The sequence below is a fragment of the Clupea harengus genome, chromosome 13, assembly GCF_900700415.2.
Source record: "Clupea harengus chromosome 13, Ch_v2.0.2, whole genome shotgun sequence".
Lineage (NCBI taxonomy): Eukaryota > Metazoa > Chordata > Actinopteri > Clupeiformes > Clupeidae > Clupea > Clupea harengus.
In genome coordinates this window covers 20,846,902-20,861,901 of record NC_045164.1, presented here as the reverse complement: position 1 = coordinate 20,861,901, position 15,000 = coordinate 20,846,902, and the positions used below count along the sequence as shown (strand labels likewise).

The following is a 15,000-nucleotide window of genomic DNA, read 5'->3' as shown; positions in this document are numbered from 1 at the left end:
CACTCACACTCACTCACACTCACTCACACTCACACTCACACTCACACTCACACTCACACTCACACTCACACTCACACTCACACTCACACTCACACTCACACTCACACTCACACACACTCACACTCACACACACTCACACTCACGATATCGCAAACAGACACTCACAGACTTACTACTAAACAAATGTTCCTGTGTGTGTGTGCATATATACATTTGTGTATGTGCATGTACATCATTTTGTGTTTGTGTATTTCTGCGTGTGTGTGTGTTGTGGTGGTCTCAGGGCATGAAGGAGCTGAAGAAGGATAAGGTGCTGATGAGGCGGAAGTCGGAGCTCCCTCAGGACGTCTACACCATCAAAGCCCTGGAAACGCACAAGCGGGCAGAGGAGTACCTGACAGCCAATCAGGAAGCCCTCTGACCGGCCCTCCAGCCCATCAGGAGGCCCTCTGACCACCCATCCAGCCAATCAGGAGGCTCTCTGACCGCCCCTCCCTCTCCTGATCCGGCCCAGACTTAGCTACTATCTGGTGTCTGTCGCTCCCTCTGTCCCTTCCTCTCCCTCTCTCCTTTCATCTCTCTCCCTCTGTCCTTTCATCTCTCTCTCCCTCTATCTGTTCCTTTCATCTCTCCCCCTCTCCTTTTATATCTGTCTGTCTCTCTCTCCCTCTATTTGTCTCCCCCTCTCTAGCCAGGGCATCACTGAGAACAGCTGCCAGACCACTCTCTAAACACACACACACACACACACACACACACACACACACACACACACACACACACACACACACACACACACACACACACACACACACACACACACACACACACACACACAGGCCCAGTTGTGTGTGTGGTCCTCCTGGTGGAGTGATGTGAGCGTAGGGAGTCTAGTTGTTGTCTGAAGTAGCGTGTCTGTGCAGCACAAGTTTGCTTTCTGTTCATCCCTCGGTTATTTGTTTGCGTTTTACATCCCCGCTGTGTTTGTCCTTAAGCCCAACTTTTTCTCAGTTGTGGCGCAAGAGCCCCCCCCTTCTCCCTCCCGCCTCAGACACAAACCTTACACACACACACACACTCTCTCTCTTGATCTTGTGTATCTGCGGCCTGCGTGCTGGCATGCTCGTCTAAACGCGTGGAGGCTCTGGTCTCTTGAATGTCTTACAGTGAGTTGCGTCCTGCTCTGAGAATGTCTGCTTCCTCCACCGGCCACCAGAGGGCGTATTATCCAACAGATCCGGGTCAGTCCCAGAACCGTCTGCCTGCGGGGCCTGTTAGTGCTGGTGACCCACCGCTCCACAGCGCACTGTGCTCTCGCACTCTCTCGCTCTCGCTGCACGGCTGCTCAGCTAATGCACCTTCATGATGGGAAAGCTCCCTTTCTCTCTGTGTGTGTGTGTTTCATGTCGTCAGTCACGCGTTCCTCACCTGGTGTGTGTGTGTGTGTGTGTGTCTTTTTTTATTTTTTATTGTCGTCCGTCACATGTTCCTGCTGTCGTTACTCTCTGAGCTGTTTGCAGATGTAAATCAATGACTTTTCCGGACAGCTCAATGACATCCAGGATCTCATCCAGCCTTTCATGCTGAGACAGCTCTGTGTGTGTGTGTGTGTGTTTACTGTGGTCAGCCACACATTCCTTGGCAGTGGGTTGTCTTTGAGACGTGTTCTGCCCCTAACGTTGTTCAGATGTGCAGCGACGGCAACATGCCATCCAGTATCTCCTCTCAGCTCTAGAATCATGAACCACGGCCATCAAAGATCGTGGTGAAGTCGACTCTGTGGAAGTGTGTTTTGTTTTGGCCGCCTGCGGGTAACGTGTTTGTGAGCGACTGTCACTTGCATCATGTGCCCTCAGGACGCTCTAAGACTCACACCTTCATCTATATAGACTAGGTATAGTTATAAATAGCTATAATATAAATAGATGGGCTTTTCCTGATGCCAACTGATTCTGGGTCAGTTCTGGTATGCTTAAGGGGCTGCTGTGTGGGGCCTCCTGTGCCAACAGCAACTCTGATCCTCTCTCCAAAGTCCACTCTAACTCAATCAGAATATGCACTTAGCAAGACTGTCTCGCTTCATGTTGCTGTTGGTGTGTGTCTGCTTTTTGCTCTGGCAGCAAAGTCATGCAAGTGTGTGTGTGTGTGTGTGTGTGTCTAAGTCCAAATAGATATTTTTTCCTTTCCATGATTAAGATACAGCCTCGTCTTGAGCGCAGTGCAGCAGTTGAAACGTCCGCCAATCACAAGTACGATACTGCAAAAATCTACTAAGGTTAGTAGTGTGAAAATATCCTAATGCAGTTGAATCCATCCACAAGACTACATTTCTCTGACATAGGGTCCATGAAAAGCCGCGTTGTTTTTCAAAGAGGAGTTTTATTTTAGAAATTGACTTAATTTTAAATGTCCGTTATAGATGGCTTCTTAGTGTAGTCCGCATGGCTCAGAAGAGATACCCATTTCTGGCTCTCCTCCTGAAGATTCTGTTGGTGTGCTTGACCCTTGACCCCGTCCTCCATCTCCTAATGCAGTGGCACCCTGAGGCCCTGCTCTTGTGTCCGTTTCCCCTTTTTGCTTTCAGAGATGTCCTCTGCATACTCTGCATTCCTGTGCTGGGTCAAAGGTTGAGAGGGACCGTTCCGCCCACTGAATGTTGTTTTGTCGCGGAGCGAAGAACTCAGTACCTCAGATTGTCAGTTTGAGTTTCCACATGACTCCTCTAGACTCACTGAAGTCAGCTGCTGTCCTGTATGCTGTAGACTACTTCCTGTCTCTCAGAGCAGAGCATTCTGTACAACTGCGGTGTCGCCAAAGCAGCTATCTGATTTGCCTCGCTTCTCTTTGTTTTGTTTACGTGTTTTCATGATGGCTAACCTCATTCCTGTAGTCATGTTTCTGCCATTCCCATTGGCCCAGCCTCTGACATTCCGCTTAGACATTCCAGAACCTTCCAAAGGCTTTCTTGAGTCAGGACCACACAGGTGTCGGTCTGGCCGCACACTTACACAGGCAGCCATAATGATATGAATTTGATACTCCTATGGTGTAGCAGTTTGACAGTCACATTCAGAGTTGTGGACAAATACTGACAGTCAGCTGACTGGGGTCCACTTTGAAATCTCAACAATCCATGCCAAAGTCAGCTGCTCACACACACACACACACACACACACACACAGACCAACACCTGCCCCCTGCAGTATCATTCCCCTGTCTGACACTAACCTTACGCTGCTTTCCAGGTCATTTTGTACATATGTTGTACTTTTATTAGGTAGAGCATTACATAGTATGAGAGTCATATTTTGTACAGATGTTCATGTATGTACAGAACAAAAATAAAATAAAAAAAACAAAAGACTCATTAACAGGCAATGAAGTGTTTTTTGATTTACAGTGGCTTGTTGAAATAATGGAGAAGTTGAACAGCATACAAACGGTAGAAAGGCAGAACTTCACTCACCAAACACAAATTCACATTTCAGAATTAAAATGCAGAATTATGTAATTCCACACAGAAACAAACTTACATGATCACTTCAACAACAAACACTCCAATTTACATAAGCTGAAAAGCAGACCAGCAGACTGAAAGCAGAAACTTCCAGCCCTCTCGCAAAACACAAATCACTTTGAATTAACAGACTTTTGGTCAGACATGTACTTCAGACGTTTAGAAGAAACTTGCTTTAGAAAGTAAAAGGAAAGTGTAGTAATCTGCATTGGTTCTTATGCCACTCATATATTATGTCCCTCTGGTAGTGCAAACACACACAGGGTCCGAGTCATGACAACAGCACCGTAATATTAACCTGCTCAAAACGCCTGATTCTGTCAGCTAGTTTTAATGTTTAATCCAACACTCATTCTTCCAATCAGACACGTGTGGTCACGTGTAGGTTTGGAGTGTCCATGAGTTGAATGTTCCAAATCATTTATTCTGGATATTGAGGACAGGAAGCATCTTGGGAGTTCAGCACAAATACTTCCAAACACCACCTAATCCACCGTTAAAAGCTTTAACGTGTTTGCCCAGACCAGCGAGTGGCAGTCTCGTCTTCCGTCTTGACCGCCCGGTCACTTTAATCGGACAGTCATGACCAGCAGAGGGACTACCACCTACACGAATACCTCAATGGATCCATTTAAAAAAAATAATTAAAGTTAATAAAAATTAAGATTTGTTTGACCTTAGTGCTTTCATCAACATTTTATCAAGAAAATGCATTCCTCCTCCACTTCACTCCCAAATAATCAGTCTCTTATGCAGAGGGAATAGTGACATGAAATGTAGGGGGTGGGTGGGGGTCTGTTCTGGCCTCGCGGTCACTCTTGCTCACGCCTCAGTTGTTGTCCAGCGTGAGCGGGGAGTCGGTCGGCCTGGACTGGAGCGTCTGCTGGACCATGTCCTTCCACTGGTCGTCTGAGATGTCCTGTGCCCAGGCTGGGACGCCCAGCATGGGCAGGTTCACCGCCGCCATGGTCCTCTTCACCAGCTCCACGTGGTCTGGGGGGGAGGGGGCGCAAGATGCATGTTACAATTTAGTGATGATAATCTGTGCTGGATTAGAGGCCATCTGACTAGTAACCTAGTACCTGACACAAACAGGACACACACGTATCCTTATCTGCAAGTGTGACTGTGCCCTCAACATCAGACTGAGTCGTGCTCTTACACTCTAGGTGGGGTCCTGGCCGTCCTGCTAAGGCAAACTGACTGTTTGGGGATTGCCGTTCCCTTTACTCCACATGCCCAGTGTAAAACGGTGTGAATAAGCATTAAAAAGCTGGGTGACTCACTATCATCCATTGGGATGGAGGCTCGGCTCCTGCAGGCAGCTGCCTCCTCTGGGTCGTCCTCCTCGTCGCTGTCTACCGGGGGTGGCTGGGGCAAGAACAGACCCATCGCCTATAAAAACAGGTCAGTGCAGCACAGATGCTTTCAGCTCACCCTTCAAATAGGGTAACGGCGGTAAAAATTACTAACTACTATTCCTGAGTGACTATTAGCATCGGGAAGCAAGACTAAGTCATTGAACCAAAGCCACTAAAAATGACCATTTTCCATAGTCAAGACGTGACGAGTAATACACATTGTCAACTTAAAGGACTGATCAACGGCCGACTTGTGTAGGGTAGGTGAAGCAAACCACGGAGACACACTATGACTATGAATTAAGTGGTGACTACGGCCTATCACCCTTACCTCTATTCGGTCCTGGACCTCTTGAATCTGTTCGGCGGGCGATGCCGTTTCATCTGGTTGTTCGGTGGGCACCGGCAACATTCCATCCGGGTCTTGATTAAGGGGCTGATAGTAGTAGCCTCCGTTGTCTTCGTCATCTTCATCAACGGCGCCTGCTTCATCTTCCTCGATGTCCTCTCCGCTCCACTCAGGAACTCCAAGTCCATCGGACGGGCGGTCGTGTCCCAATTCCTCCTCGGAGTTCGGAAGAATTCTTTCAGGACCCATGACTTCCATCCACGGGCTCTGGATACGGAGCCAACAGTCCTTACAAGGCAGGGAGAGTAAACAGTCACAACGATGACAGATGAGCGGTGGTTAAAGCGGCACTTGCAGAGTAAAGAATTTTATATTTTAGTCAGCTACTGAATCTAACGACTAACCAACTGGTAAGGTAGGCTACTAGATATATTAGCTAATTAACTTGGCTAGCTTGACACAACCATGGAAGGTATCTCCACTTGAGAGCGGCTTAGCACTACAGCAAGAAGCTTGAGGTGTATTTTACAGCTTATCGTGGCAAGCATTTAAAACGTTGCATATAAAAAAAACTTACCTTTTGCTATTGTTTTCTGGAGGATCTGTCAAAGGCTTTTTGCAACTGTACTTCCTCAGTCAGTGTTTGCTTCCTGTGTAGAGCGGAAAAGGAAATCATTCAGCATTAATGCGTCATCACACAAATGTTCTTGCAGTGCTCCGCCCCATTTGGTGTTGATGTAATAAATTCCCCAATTAGAAATTATCTGGTTAATCTCTGCCAGTTGCCAATTTACTAAAGATGGGACAGTTCCTGCCGTTCCTAAAAATTAATGCACACATGTATTCAGTTCTTCCGTTCCATCTAGAAGTGTCTGAACTGGAACTGACTCTAGACCACCACAAGAGGGCGCTGACTGGTTGAAGTTTAGACGTGACGTCAGGGAAGGGGGCGTTCAGGAAAGCCGTACAGCAGTACAGTTTTGGCGCGTGTTCGTGCAGCTTTGATTTTGAACCTGACCTAGTGCTGCGGAAATTGATAGTTTATTGAAACTATCTTTCTGCCTTAATCGCCCTCTCTGAACTCTGAACATGCACATATACTTCTGTGGCAGCATCCGAGGAGGCAGGGATGACGTGGCTTTATATCAGAAGATTGTCAAAAAATGCCAGCAGTATGGTACCGTTCTAACGGAGCACGTTAGCCACGGTGAACTAACGGAAAAAGGTAAATACTTTAGAAAAGCGTTTTTATTCATATGAAAAAAATACACATGCCTTTCTTGTTCTTGTCAGCCTAGCAATAGACTTGTTGTTGACCTTGGTGTTCTCTGGCCAGCTTGTGGCAAATCATTTATTTATAATTTCACTGAACTTTACACAACTGGCATTGCAGCCATCTTAGACTTGGTTTTTGGAGATCTGGTTTTGTTTTTCTTCTCCCAAATGTCCTTCGTTCAGGTGAGGATGCATCTCTTGAGGGGGACAAGGCAATTCACGACAGGGACAAGGCAATTCACGACAGAGACATGAAATGGCTGGAGATGTCAGATGGTAAGAGAGCCTCCTGAAACTGTTAAAACTACACAGCTCTGATGCATGTCCCATCTTCATATAGGCATTAACGACTAGGAGAAGAAAAAGAAAACAAACAGCATGTCTGTCTTATTACTCACAGTCATGCATGTCATAATGACACACACACCCATTTGAAGTCACATGTGCACAAGTAGGCCAACAACATCCCCCAGACGTGCACACATACTCTTCCACAGATCAATAAAAAGTACAGCGAAATGTCATTGTTACAAGTACATATTTAGGACATTACATCAATATCCTATTAATGATCAAAGGTGTGTCGTTCCACCCTCCACCCCCCCCCCCTCTCTCCTTACCCCTCTCTCTCCCTCCTTACCCCTCTCTCCTCCCCTTACACCACTCTCTGTGTCCTTACTCCACTCTATCTCTCCTTCTCCCCCCAGTGATTGTAGCTGAGGTGACCCAGCCCTCTCTGGGTGTTGGCTATGAGCTGGGTCGGGCCGTGGACATGCGCAAGAAGATCTTCTGCCTCTTCAGGCCGTCGTCAGGCCGAGGTATCACTGGAGTAAAGTACCAGTCTGTCTCTTTCTCTGTCTCTGACGGTGTCTTTCTCTCTGTCTCTCTCTCTGTCTCTCTTTTTTGTCTTATATCGGGTCATCACGCTTTTGATTTGCACTGCAGAAAGGCTGGGGAGGTTAGGCCAACTTCCTGATATACTAGCAGGTGATTCCCGTATGGGACCACTCCACCTTGTGCTACAGTACCAACCCCCCCCCCCCCCAGTGCTGTAGTGCTACCTGTGAAGCATTCTGACTCTGAAATGTCCCCCGTATCATTCCTGATTGGTGCAGTCTAAACAGAGGTCATTCCTGATTGGTGCTGTCTAAACAGAGGTCATTCTTGACTGGCTCAGTCTAAACAGAGGTCATTCCTGATTGGTGCAGTCTAAACAGAGGTCATTCTTGATTGGCTCAGTCTAAACAGAGGTCATTCCTGATTGGTGCAGTCTAAACAGAGGTCATTCTTGATTGGCTCAGTCTAAACAGAGGTCATTCCTGATTGGTGGAGTGTAAACCGAGAAGGCAAAGAGGCTCGTTAGAGGGGCGGGAACCTTTCAGTGTGTTTCATGGCTGGGCCGTCAGATAGCCAGGACCCCCGTCACACTCCATTCAGTGAGGAAAGGCATAGCAAACACAGGAAGGTGTTATCCTGAGCGAGTTGGTTCATGAGATTAAAAGTGTGATATCCTCCTCACTGCCCTCTGTTGCTCTCCTCTCCTCTCCTGTCTCTCCAGTGCTGTCGGCCATGATCCGCGGCGCCGAGGACGGTTCTCAGTTCCACGTGAGGGACTACTCTGAGGAGGAGGTGGAGCGCATTCTAGAGGAGTTCTTCAGCAGCCTGGCCAAGAACTGAGTGGAACCCGACTCGGAACCTCATTTAGCACCTGGAGGGGTTGCCTGTCCCCCCTCTTGGACCTCCTGGTGGGAGGGTGGGGGCTAGTTCTACTCTCAAGAGCAGCCTGGACGTGGAGGAGAGGGGTGTCTGTGGGACCGCATTGCTGGGATGTAGTTTGCTCTACTTTGGTCTGTAGTTATAAGGGACCATTGATGGTGAAAGGGAGAAACAGTGGCTTTAAAGAGTGTGTGTGTGTCATGCAAGACTCTGTCATCCCACATACACACACATATTTGTTTGTCACAACAACCATGTGTCTTAATCATTCACAAATATATACGTTTAGCTGAATGTCCGTTATACCAATGAAGTACTGTTTAATTGCATTAATTATGAGACACTTTTCCCCTGTTTGTACATGCACCCACATGCCTAAATGCTAAGGACCGAAAATAGTGACGGCAGATTCGGTAAACTTTGATGGAGGTTGATAATAAAAGATTTCTAATAATTTGGATCTCCGAGGTGATATTTGATTGATTTTACTTGTCTGGTACTTGTAACTTCTACAGGATCCGAGCAAAGACTTCATTTTGTGTGCGTTTTGATCACCACATACCACACACACACACACACACACACACACACACACACACACGTGGCTCTGTCATGTGTCAAACTTTCTGCTAGGCTCGAACAAATTGTCCATAGCAGCTCCTGTGGGTATGTTCCTACCGTGCATGATACAAAAGGACGATTGTTTTTGCAGAAAGTAACAAACACTATCCCCTAGGGGGCAGAATGTCCCTTATTTAAATGAATGGAGCGTTTATGCCATGACTCAATGGAGGGGAGGGGAGGGGAGGGGAGAGGACTCACTCCAGCTTCAGTGGTAACCAGTGCAGCTCTTCCAGAACCAACTCCCCACCAGAGTGAAGTGGAGTATCTGGGTATCTGTTCTCAGACCTGCTTCAGTGGACTCAGTCTCTCCACGTTTTCTATTTCCCCCTAGGGTTACTCCACCACACTTGACCGGACTCATCAAATATAAATATATACTTTACCTTCATAAATAATGCAGAAAACGACTCAACTTGTCAGCGTTGCCAGCTGTCCCCCTCCACCCAGAGTGGGCCCTCTCAAAGAGCCTCCTTCCGTTTAAAAACATGCCAAATAGCTTCATCACACTAATAAGGCAATGTGTCTCTTCAGTTTTTTTTTGGGGGGGGGGGTAAAGAGGGTTTTTTATTTGCCCTGCAACGATTAAGATGAGTCGTGTAACATACATTTGTGATGAAGACACTGAAGGGTGAGTATGAGAAGGATTTTTCTAGTTCCTCCATCAGCCACTTTCAGCGTTGTTTTTCTCATCTCTTTTTTAAACTTTTGTGCTCTCCACAGTATATTCAAAGCATCCAGAAGGGGGCGCTCTAACATCACAGCAGGCTTCATCCACAGTGGAGGCGGCTTCAGTGTGCCTGATGAAGCAGCCCTGCTATGCCACGTTATAAACCCCTTTAAAAGTCCCATCAGACCACTCACCAGACATCAGCTCCTGGACACACACACACACACACACAGTGTCTTACGGTGCCAGCTGATCTACATGGTGTCAACCTGAGGGCCAAAGTGGCACAGCACCGTAATCCACTCCGACTCACTCCACTGCAACCAGACTGGAGGTCAGAGACAGCTGAGTGAGCGAAGGACAGACAGAGAGAAGAAAGGAGAGAGAAAGGGGGATGTAAAAGAGAGAGAGAAGAAAGGAGAGAGAAAGGGGGATGTAAAAGAGAGAGAGAAAAGCAAACAGAGTGGCAGGGAGGGAAGGTGGGGAGGAGGGCGAGGAAGAGGGAGGGAAGGTGTGCACTGAGGAAGAGGGAGGGAATGAAGGGGGGGGGGAACAGAGCAGTATGATGAGGAAGGGGAGGATTGACAGAAAGATACTGAGAGAGGGAGGAGGGGAGGAGAGTCAGGAAAAGAGGAGAGCGCAAAAGCACTTTCCCTCAGCAGGCACTAATCCAACTCTCAGCACGAGCTTTGTAATGATTGTTTTGGTTGATTGCAACCCAATTTGAGAGAATCTTCTAGAAAAGAGCCACGGCGGGGGAAAGTGACAAACACACCCTGGGAGCTCCTCCGAGAGACATTATCCCTCCATTTCAGTGTCAAGCCTCAGTCAAGGCAAACTACTCTGACGAGCCCCCCGAGCCCCCCCCCCTCCCGCAGGAGCTGTGGCGTTGCCGTGGCAAAGGCATCTCATACCATCACCATGCCTGAGTGGCCACACCGACAAGGACACGGATTTGGGTTCAGTCCATTCCTCATCTCAAACCCTTTACAGTGGGCAGTGTGTGTGTGACTTTTGACTATCCGCTTCAAAGCAGCGTTCTGATCTTTAGAGCCTTAATCCAATCTTGCACGTTGAGGACTTTCGGCTGAAAAGGTTGACTATTTCCTCTGCATCATAACATCAAACATCATCACCATAACATCATAACAAATGCCTTAGCTATTTTTTTTTTCTAGAATCTGCCCATTTCTACACTTTTGTGCAATTAATTAAGTTTCAATTTCGTCGAACAGTGGATAGGGTCTTCTAGTTCTTCAATGAGGTCAGAGCCTGCTGAACAGTTCACAAAACTTTAATGCGTAAACTTCAGTATCAAAAATAGGAGTGACACAAAAAACAAAAAACAACCATCAAGTACACATCACAAATAAATTACATTCATAATTAAATTTAGGACAAGAAATTCATCATTCTACAGACATTCAATATATATTTCTATATCTCAGTGCAAGACACTTATTTTTGTTGACGATACAGTGCTTTTTTTTGTTTTTGTGTGTTTTTTTTTCCTTAAAAAAGTACAATATTGTGGTATGGTCACAGTATTGTTTTATTATTTATGGAAAAAATCTATGTGTAAGATGTTACACCATTATTGTAAAAATATTTGAATTACAAACAAACAAACAAACATTTATCCTCACATGACATATGGCAAGTGTCCCACAACACTGATCACAACTGACCAATCAGAACAAAGTATACAATCTCCCCAATGATGGGCAGACTCTGAGAAAAAGTTCACTCATTCACTCAGTTTGTGTCTGTCTGTCTGTGTGTGTGTGTGTGTGTGTGTGTGTGTGTGTGTGTGTGTGTGTGTGTGTGTGTATGTAACTCTGTGTGTGTGTGTGTGTGTGTGTGTGTGTGTGTGTGTGTGTGTGTACCTGTGTGTCTGTGAAACAGACACTGGTCACACTGCACCAACAGGCTGAGAGAGAGGCTGTTACACACCCTTCCCCTTCGTGTGTTGAACAGTCCTGTGAGGATGTGGCTGAGACCCATATTGCTCAACCAGAGATCATTCTGGAGAGTTCCAAAATGTCCCCCTCACCTGCACCCCCCACCCCCTGCCAAGATCCGCAGGGGTGTGGCTTCACACAGAATGGGGGAGGGCTGTGGGGCGGGGTGGCCCACTCTGGTAGGTCCAGGCACCACTCCACACCACGTGTGATTGGAGGTAGAGAAAGGAAGGGTGACCTCACTTAGATGACCTCACAGTTCAGTTTCTTCTTCTCTGGTTCGGGGGGTGCGGGGGGCGGCTCCAGGAAGCTGATTTTACACTCCTGCTCGGGAGGGGGCGACGAAGGCCGCACCTCCTGTGCTCTTTCTCGTGTCGCTCGGCAACCGCGGAACAGCTGGAGCGGGGACGGTGGCGATGATGATGATGAGGAGGACGAAGAGGAGGATGGAGGCGGTCTGCATGGGCAGCGGTGGGCGCAGTGTTCCTGCCAGTGCCCCCTCAGCACCAGCGCCCCCGTCAGCGCCACCACAGCCAGTGTCACCACGCCCAGCACCAGCAGCGTCACCAGCTGCCCCTGCGACAGCCCCCCCGCAACCCCCCGCTGTGCCAACACCTCCTTCACCGAAATCTTCAGCAGGCGCTCGTCCCCCTCTGCCCCCCCCACCCCATCCTGAGTGTGGTTCCCCGCCCCCCTCCTTCCCCCTCCTCCCCCTCCCCCTCCGGCCCAGCTGTTCTGTCCTGGCGCGCTGCCCTCTGGCGCCCCCTGCAGGGTCCGGGGTGGCACCTGGCAGGTGGTGCCCGAGTAGCCGTGGGCGCAAAGGCAGAGGAAGGCATTGGTGCGGTCCAGGCAGCGGCCGCCATTCAGGCAGGGCCGACTGGCGCAGTCGTCCAGGTTGGCGGAGCAGAAGCGCCCAGTGAAGCCCGGCGGGCACAGGCAGGAGAAGCGGTTGACGGCATCCACGCAGGTGGCACCGTTGGCACAGGGCTGCAGCTGGCAGTCGTCCACGTCAGTCTCGCAGCGCGGCCCCGTGAAGCCCACTAGGCATCGGCACGTCAGAACCGGGGAGAACCCGCCCAGGTCCTCACATAGCCCGCCATTCTTACAGGGAGACCTGACAAACACAGACACACACACACAGACATACAGACATACACACACACAGACATACACGCACGCACACACAGACACACACGCACACACACACAGACAGACAGCATTTAATCACACTATTCATTTAATTACATTTGTACTTAACTAAGACTAATCCCAATAGACAGAATAAATCCAGCTCCAGGTACACAAGTCGGTTTGTTATTGTGGGTGTGTGTGTGTGGGATCTGTATCTGTGTCTGTCTGTAAGTGTGTTTATATGAATGTGTGTGTGTGTGTGTGTGTGTGTGTGAGAGAGGGAGAGGGAGAGGGAGAGGGAGAGGGAGAGGGAGAGGGAGAGGGAGAGGGAGAGGGAGAGGGAGAGGGAGAGGGAGCATCTTATGTTCTGCAGAGGGATCACTCTGCACTCTGCACTGCTGGAGGACAGGTTGCCATGGTGAATAGCGATCAGTGCTTTCGGCAGGCCATGTGAGATCTGTATGTTGTGTGTGAGATCTGTGTGTGTGTGTGTGTGAGATCTGTGCGTGTGTGTGTGAGTTCTGTGTGTGTGTGTGCGTGTATGTGTTAGGGTCTGTTCCTCTGTTCCAGACAGCATTTCTATGGGTTTGTGTCTTTTAGGGATATTTTTACATTTATTGCTACATTTCTATTCATTCATTTAGCTGATGCTGTCCAAAGAGACTTGGACTGTACTGAGTGCGTGTGTGTGTGTGTGTGTGTGTGTGTGTGTGAGTGTGTGTGTGTGTGTGTGTGTGTGTGTGTGTGTGTGTGTGTGTGTGTGTGTGTGAGTGTGTGTGTGTCTGAGACCTGTACTCACTTAGTGTTGTAGCATGGTCCCATCCTGAACTCACAGTTCCTGCCGTGGAAGCCCTCGGGGCAGAGGCAGGCGTAATCCCCCCACTCGTCCGTCAGGCAGCTGGCCCCATTCTGACACGGCCGCTCCTTGGAGCACACATGGATGTCTACAGCAGAGACACACACACACACACACACACACACACACGGCCACTCCTTAGAGCACACATGGGATGTCTACAGCGGAGACACACACAGGGACACAGCAAAGGGGGAGTGGAGGTCAACACAGAGTCTTTATCAGACACACTCACACACACACACACTAACACACATACACACACAATCACGCACACTCACACACACCAACAAACGAACATTTGTACATGCATGCACAACCATACATACACACTCACTCTTGTACACAAACACTTCTACACACACACACACATGTACACACAAACATACCTCTACACACACACCTCTGCATACACATACACACACACACCTTTGTCACAGAAGCGTCCAGTCCATCCAGGTTCGCAGGTGCACTGCCAGGGTTGGTGGCAGGAGCCGTGGACACACCCCGGCTTACGCATACAGTCGCCACACTGAGGACCTCCCCAGCCTGGATCACACCTGTAGCAGGACACACACACACACACACACAGGGTAAACTCTCTGAGCTAGACTTAAGGCTCGGGGCAAACACACACACACACACACACACACACAGTCCAGTTCCACAGAACAGCAGTTCCTACACACACACACACACATACACACACACATACACACACACACACACACACACACACACACACACACACACACACACACACACACACACACTATGAGTTAGCAAGAATCAGAGGAAACAGTGAAACAGACGTCGCTAGCAGCAGGTTAATGGAGTGAATGTTTCTTCAGTCAGGAGCATCTGAGAGGATGAGGATGGTGATGGTGATGATGATGATCGGTCAAAGAAATCTTTCTCATCAAACTCACCCATGAGGCCTGCTAGTCGACCGCAGGGCAGAATCATGTTTGGGATGAAACATGCATTTATGTGTGTGTGTTATGTGTGTTATGTATGCGTGTGTGTTATATGTCTGTGTTATGCGTGTGTGTGTGTCATGTGTGTGTGTTATGTGTTATCCTTACTGGCACTCGCCGGTGTCCTCGTCACATCGCCCATTTTCCAGTTGGCATGTGCAGTTCAGATCTAGGAGAGGAGGGGGAGACGACAGACACAGAACCGCATGTCAGAATTCATGTCAGAACAGAACAGGACCGCATGTCAGAACTCATGTCAGAACCTCTCTTTGCTCAGCCCATGGTCCACCTCATTATCTCTCATTAGCGCACATGTTAATCTCGGTTCATAAGGGGTTCTCAGTCGGCCAGGGTCGTATCGGATCAGAACCTCGCTTTGGTCTGGAAACATGCAGCATCCTAATCTCGCATAACACACATCTCACACATCTCTTAATGACTCTTAATGACCACCCGAACTAGCTAGAACATCAGATAGCAACATGGTTTCATTCCTCATTAGTATGGAGACAATATATGTCCATCACATGCTTTCTGGTTGGGAAACTGACATCACACAAATAACA

General features: G+C 48.4%; 4 protein-coding genes across 4 annotated transcripts in view; 2 read left to right on the top strand and 2 right to left on the bottom strand.

Moving 5' to 3' along the window:
• Positions 1-768, top strand: part of LOC105897394 (serine/threonine-protein phosphatase 2A 56 kDa regulatory subunit delta isoform) — a 23,092-nt gene extending 22,324 nt beyond the window's left edge. Inside the window, 1 exon segment of the mRNA XM_012824322.3 lies at positions 284-768. Coding sequence (XP_012679776.2) covers positions 284-421 — 138 coding nt within the window. The 3' untranslated portion in view covers positions 422-768.
• Positions 769-3,238: 2,470 nt separating this feature from the next.
• Positions 3,239-5,910, bottom strand: mea1 (male-enhanced antigen 1). Its single transcript, XM_012824344.3, has 4 exons — positions 5,805-5,910; positions 5,210-5,515; positions 4,804-4,912; positions 3,239-4,510 (listed from the first exon to the last, which is right to left on the bottom strand). Exons 2-4 carry the CDS (start codon positions 5,483-5,485, stop codon positions 4,347-4,349), a joined length of 549 nt encoding a protein of 182 aa, XP_012679798.1. The 5' UTR covers positions 5,486-5,515; positions 5,805-5,910; the 3' UTR covers positions 3,239-4,346.
• A 45-nt stretch (positions 5,911-5,955) lies between these two features.
• dnph1 (2'-deoxynucleoside 5'-phosphate N-hydrolase 1) lies at positions 5,956-8,672 on the top strand. The gene is made up of 4 exons (XM_012824340.3): positions 5,956-6,452; positions 6,686-6,778; positions 7,210-7,320; positions 8,061-8,672. Exons 1-4 carry the CDS (start codon positions 6,317-6,319, stop codon positions 8,177-8,179), a joined length of 459 nt encoding a protein of 152 aa, XP_012679794.1. The 5' UTR covers positions 5,956-6,316; the 3' UTR covers positions 8,180-8,672.
• Positions 8,673-11,354: 2,682 nt separating this feature from the next.
• The window catches only part of dlk2 (delta-like 2 homolog (Drosophila)), a 12,136-nt gene continuing 8,490 nt past the window's right edge, over positions 11,355-15,000 (bottom strand). Inside the window, exons 2-5 of the mRNA XM_031578560.2 lie at positions 14,543-14,603; positions 13,887-14,017; positions 13,401-13,545; positions 11,355-12,584 (exon numbers count right to left, since the gene is read on the bottom strand). Coding sequence (XP_031434420.1) covers positions 11,714-12,584; positions 13,401-13,545; positions 13,887-14,017; positions 14,543-14,603 — 1,208 coding nt within the window. The 3' untranslated portion in view covers positions 11,355-11,713. The remainder of the gene's footprint in view (positions 12,585-13,400; positions 13,546-13,886; positions 14,018-14,542; positions 14,604-15,000) is intronic.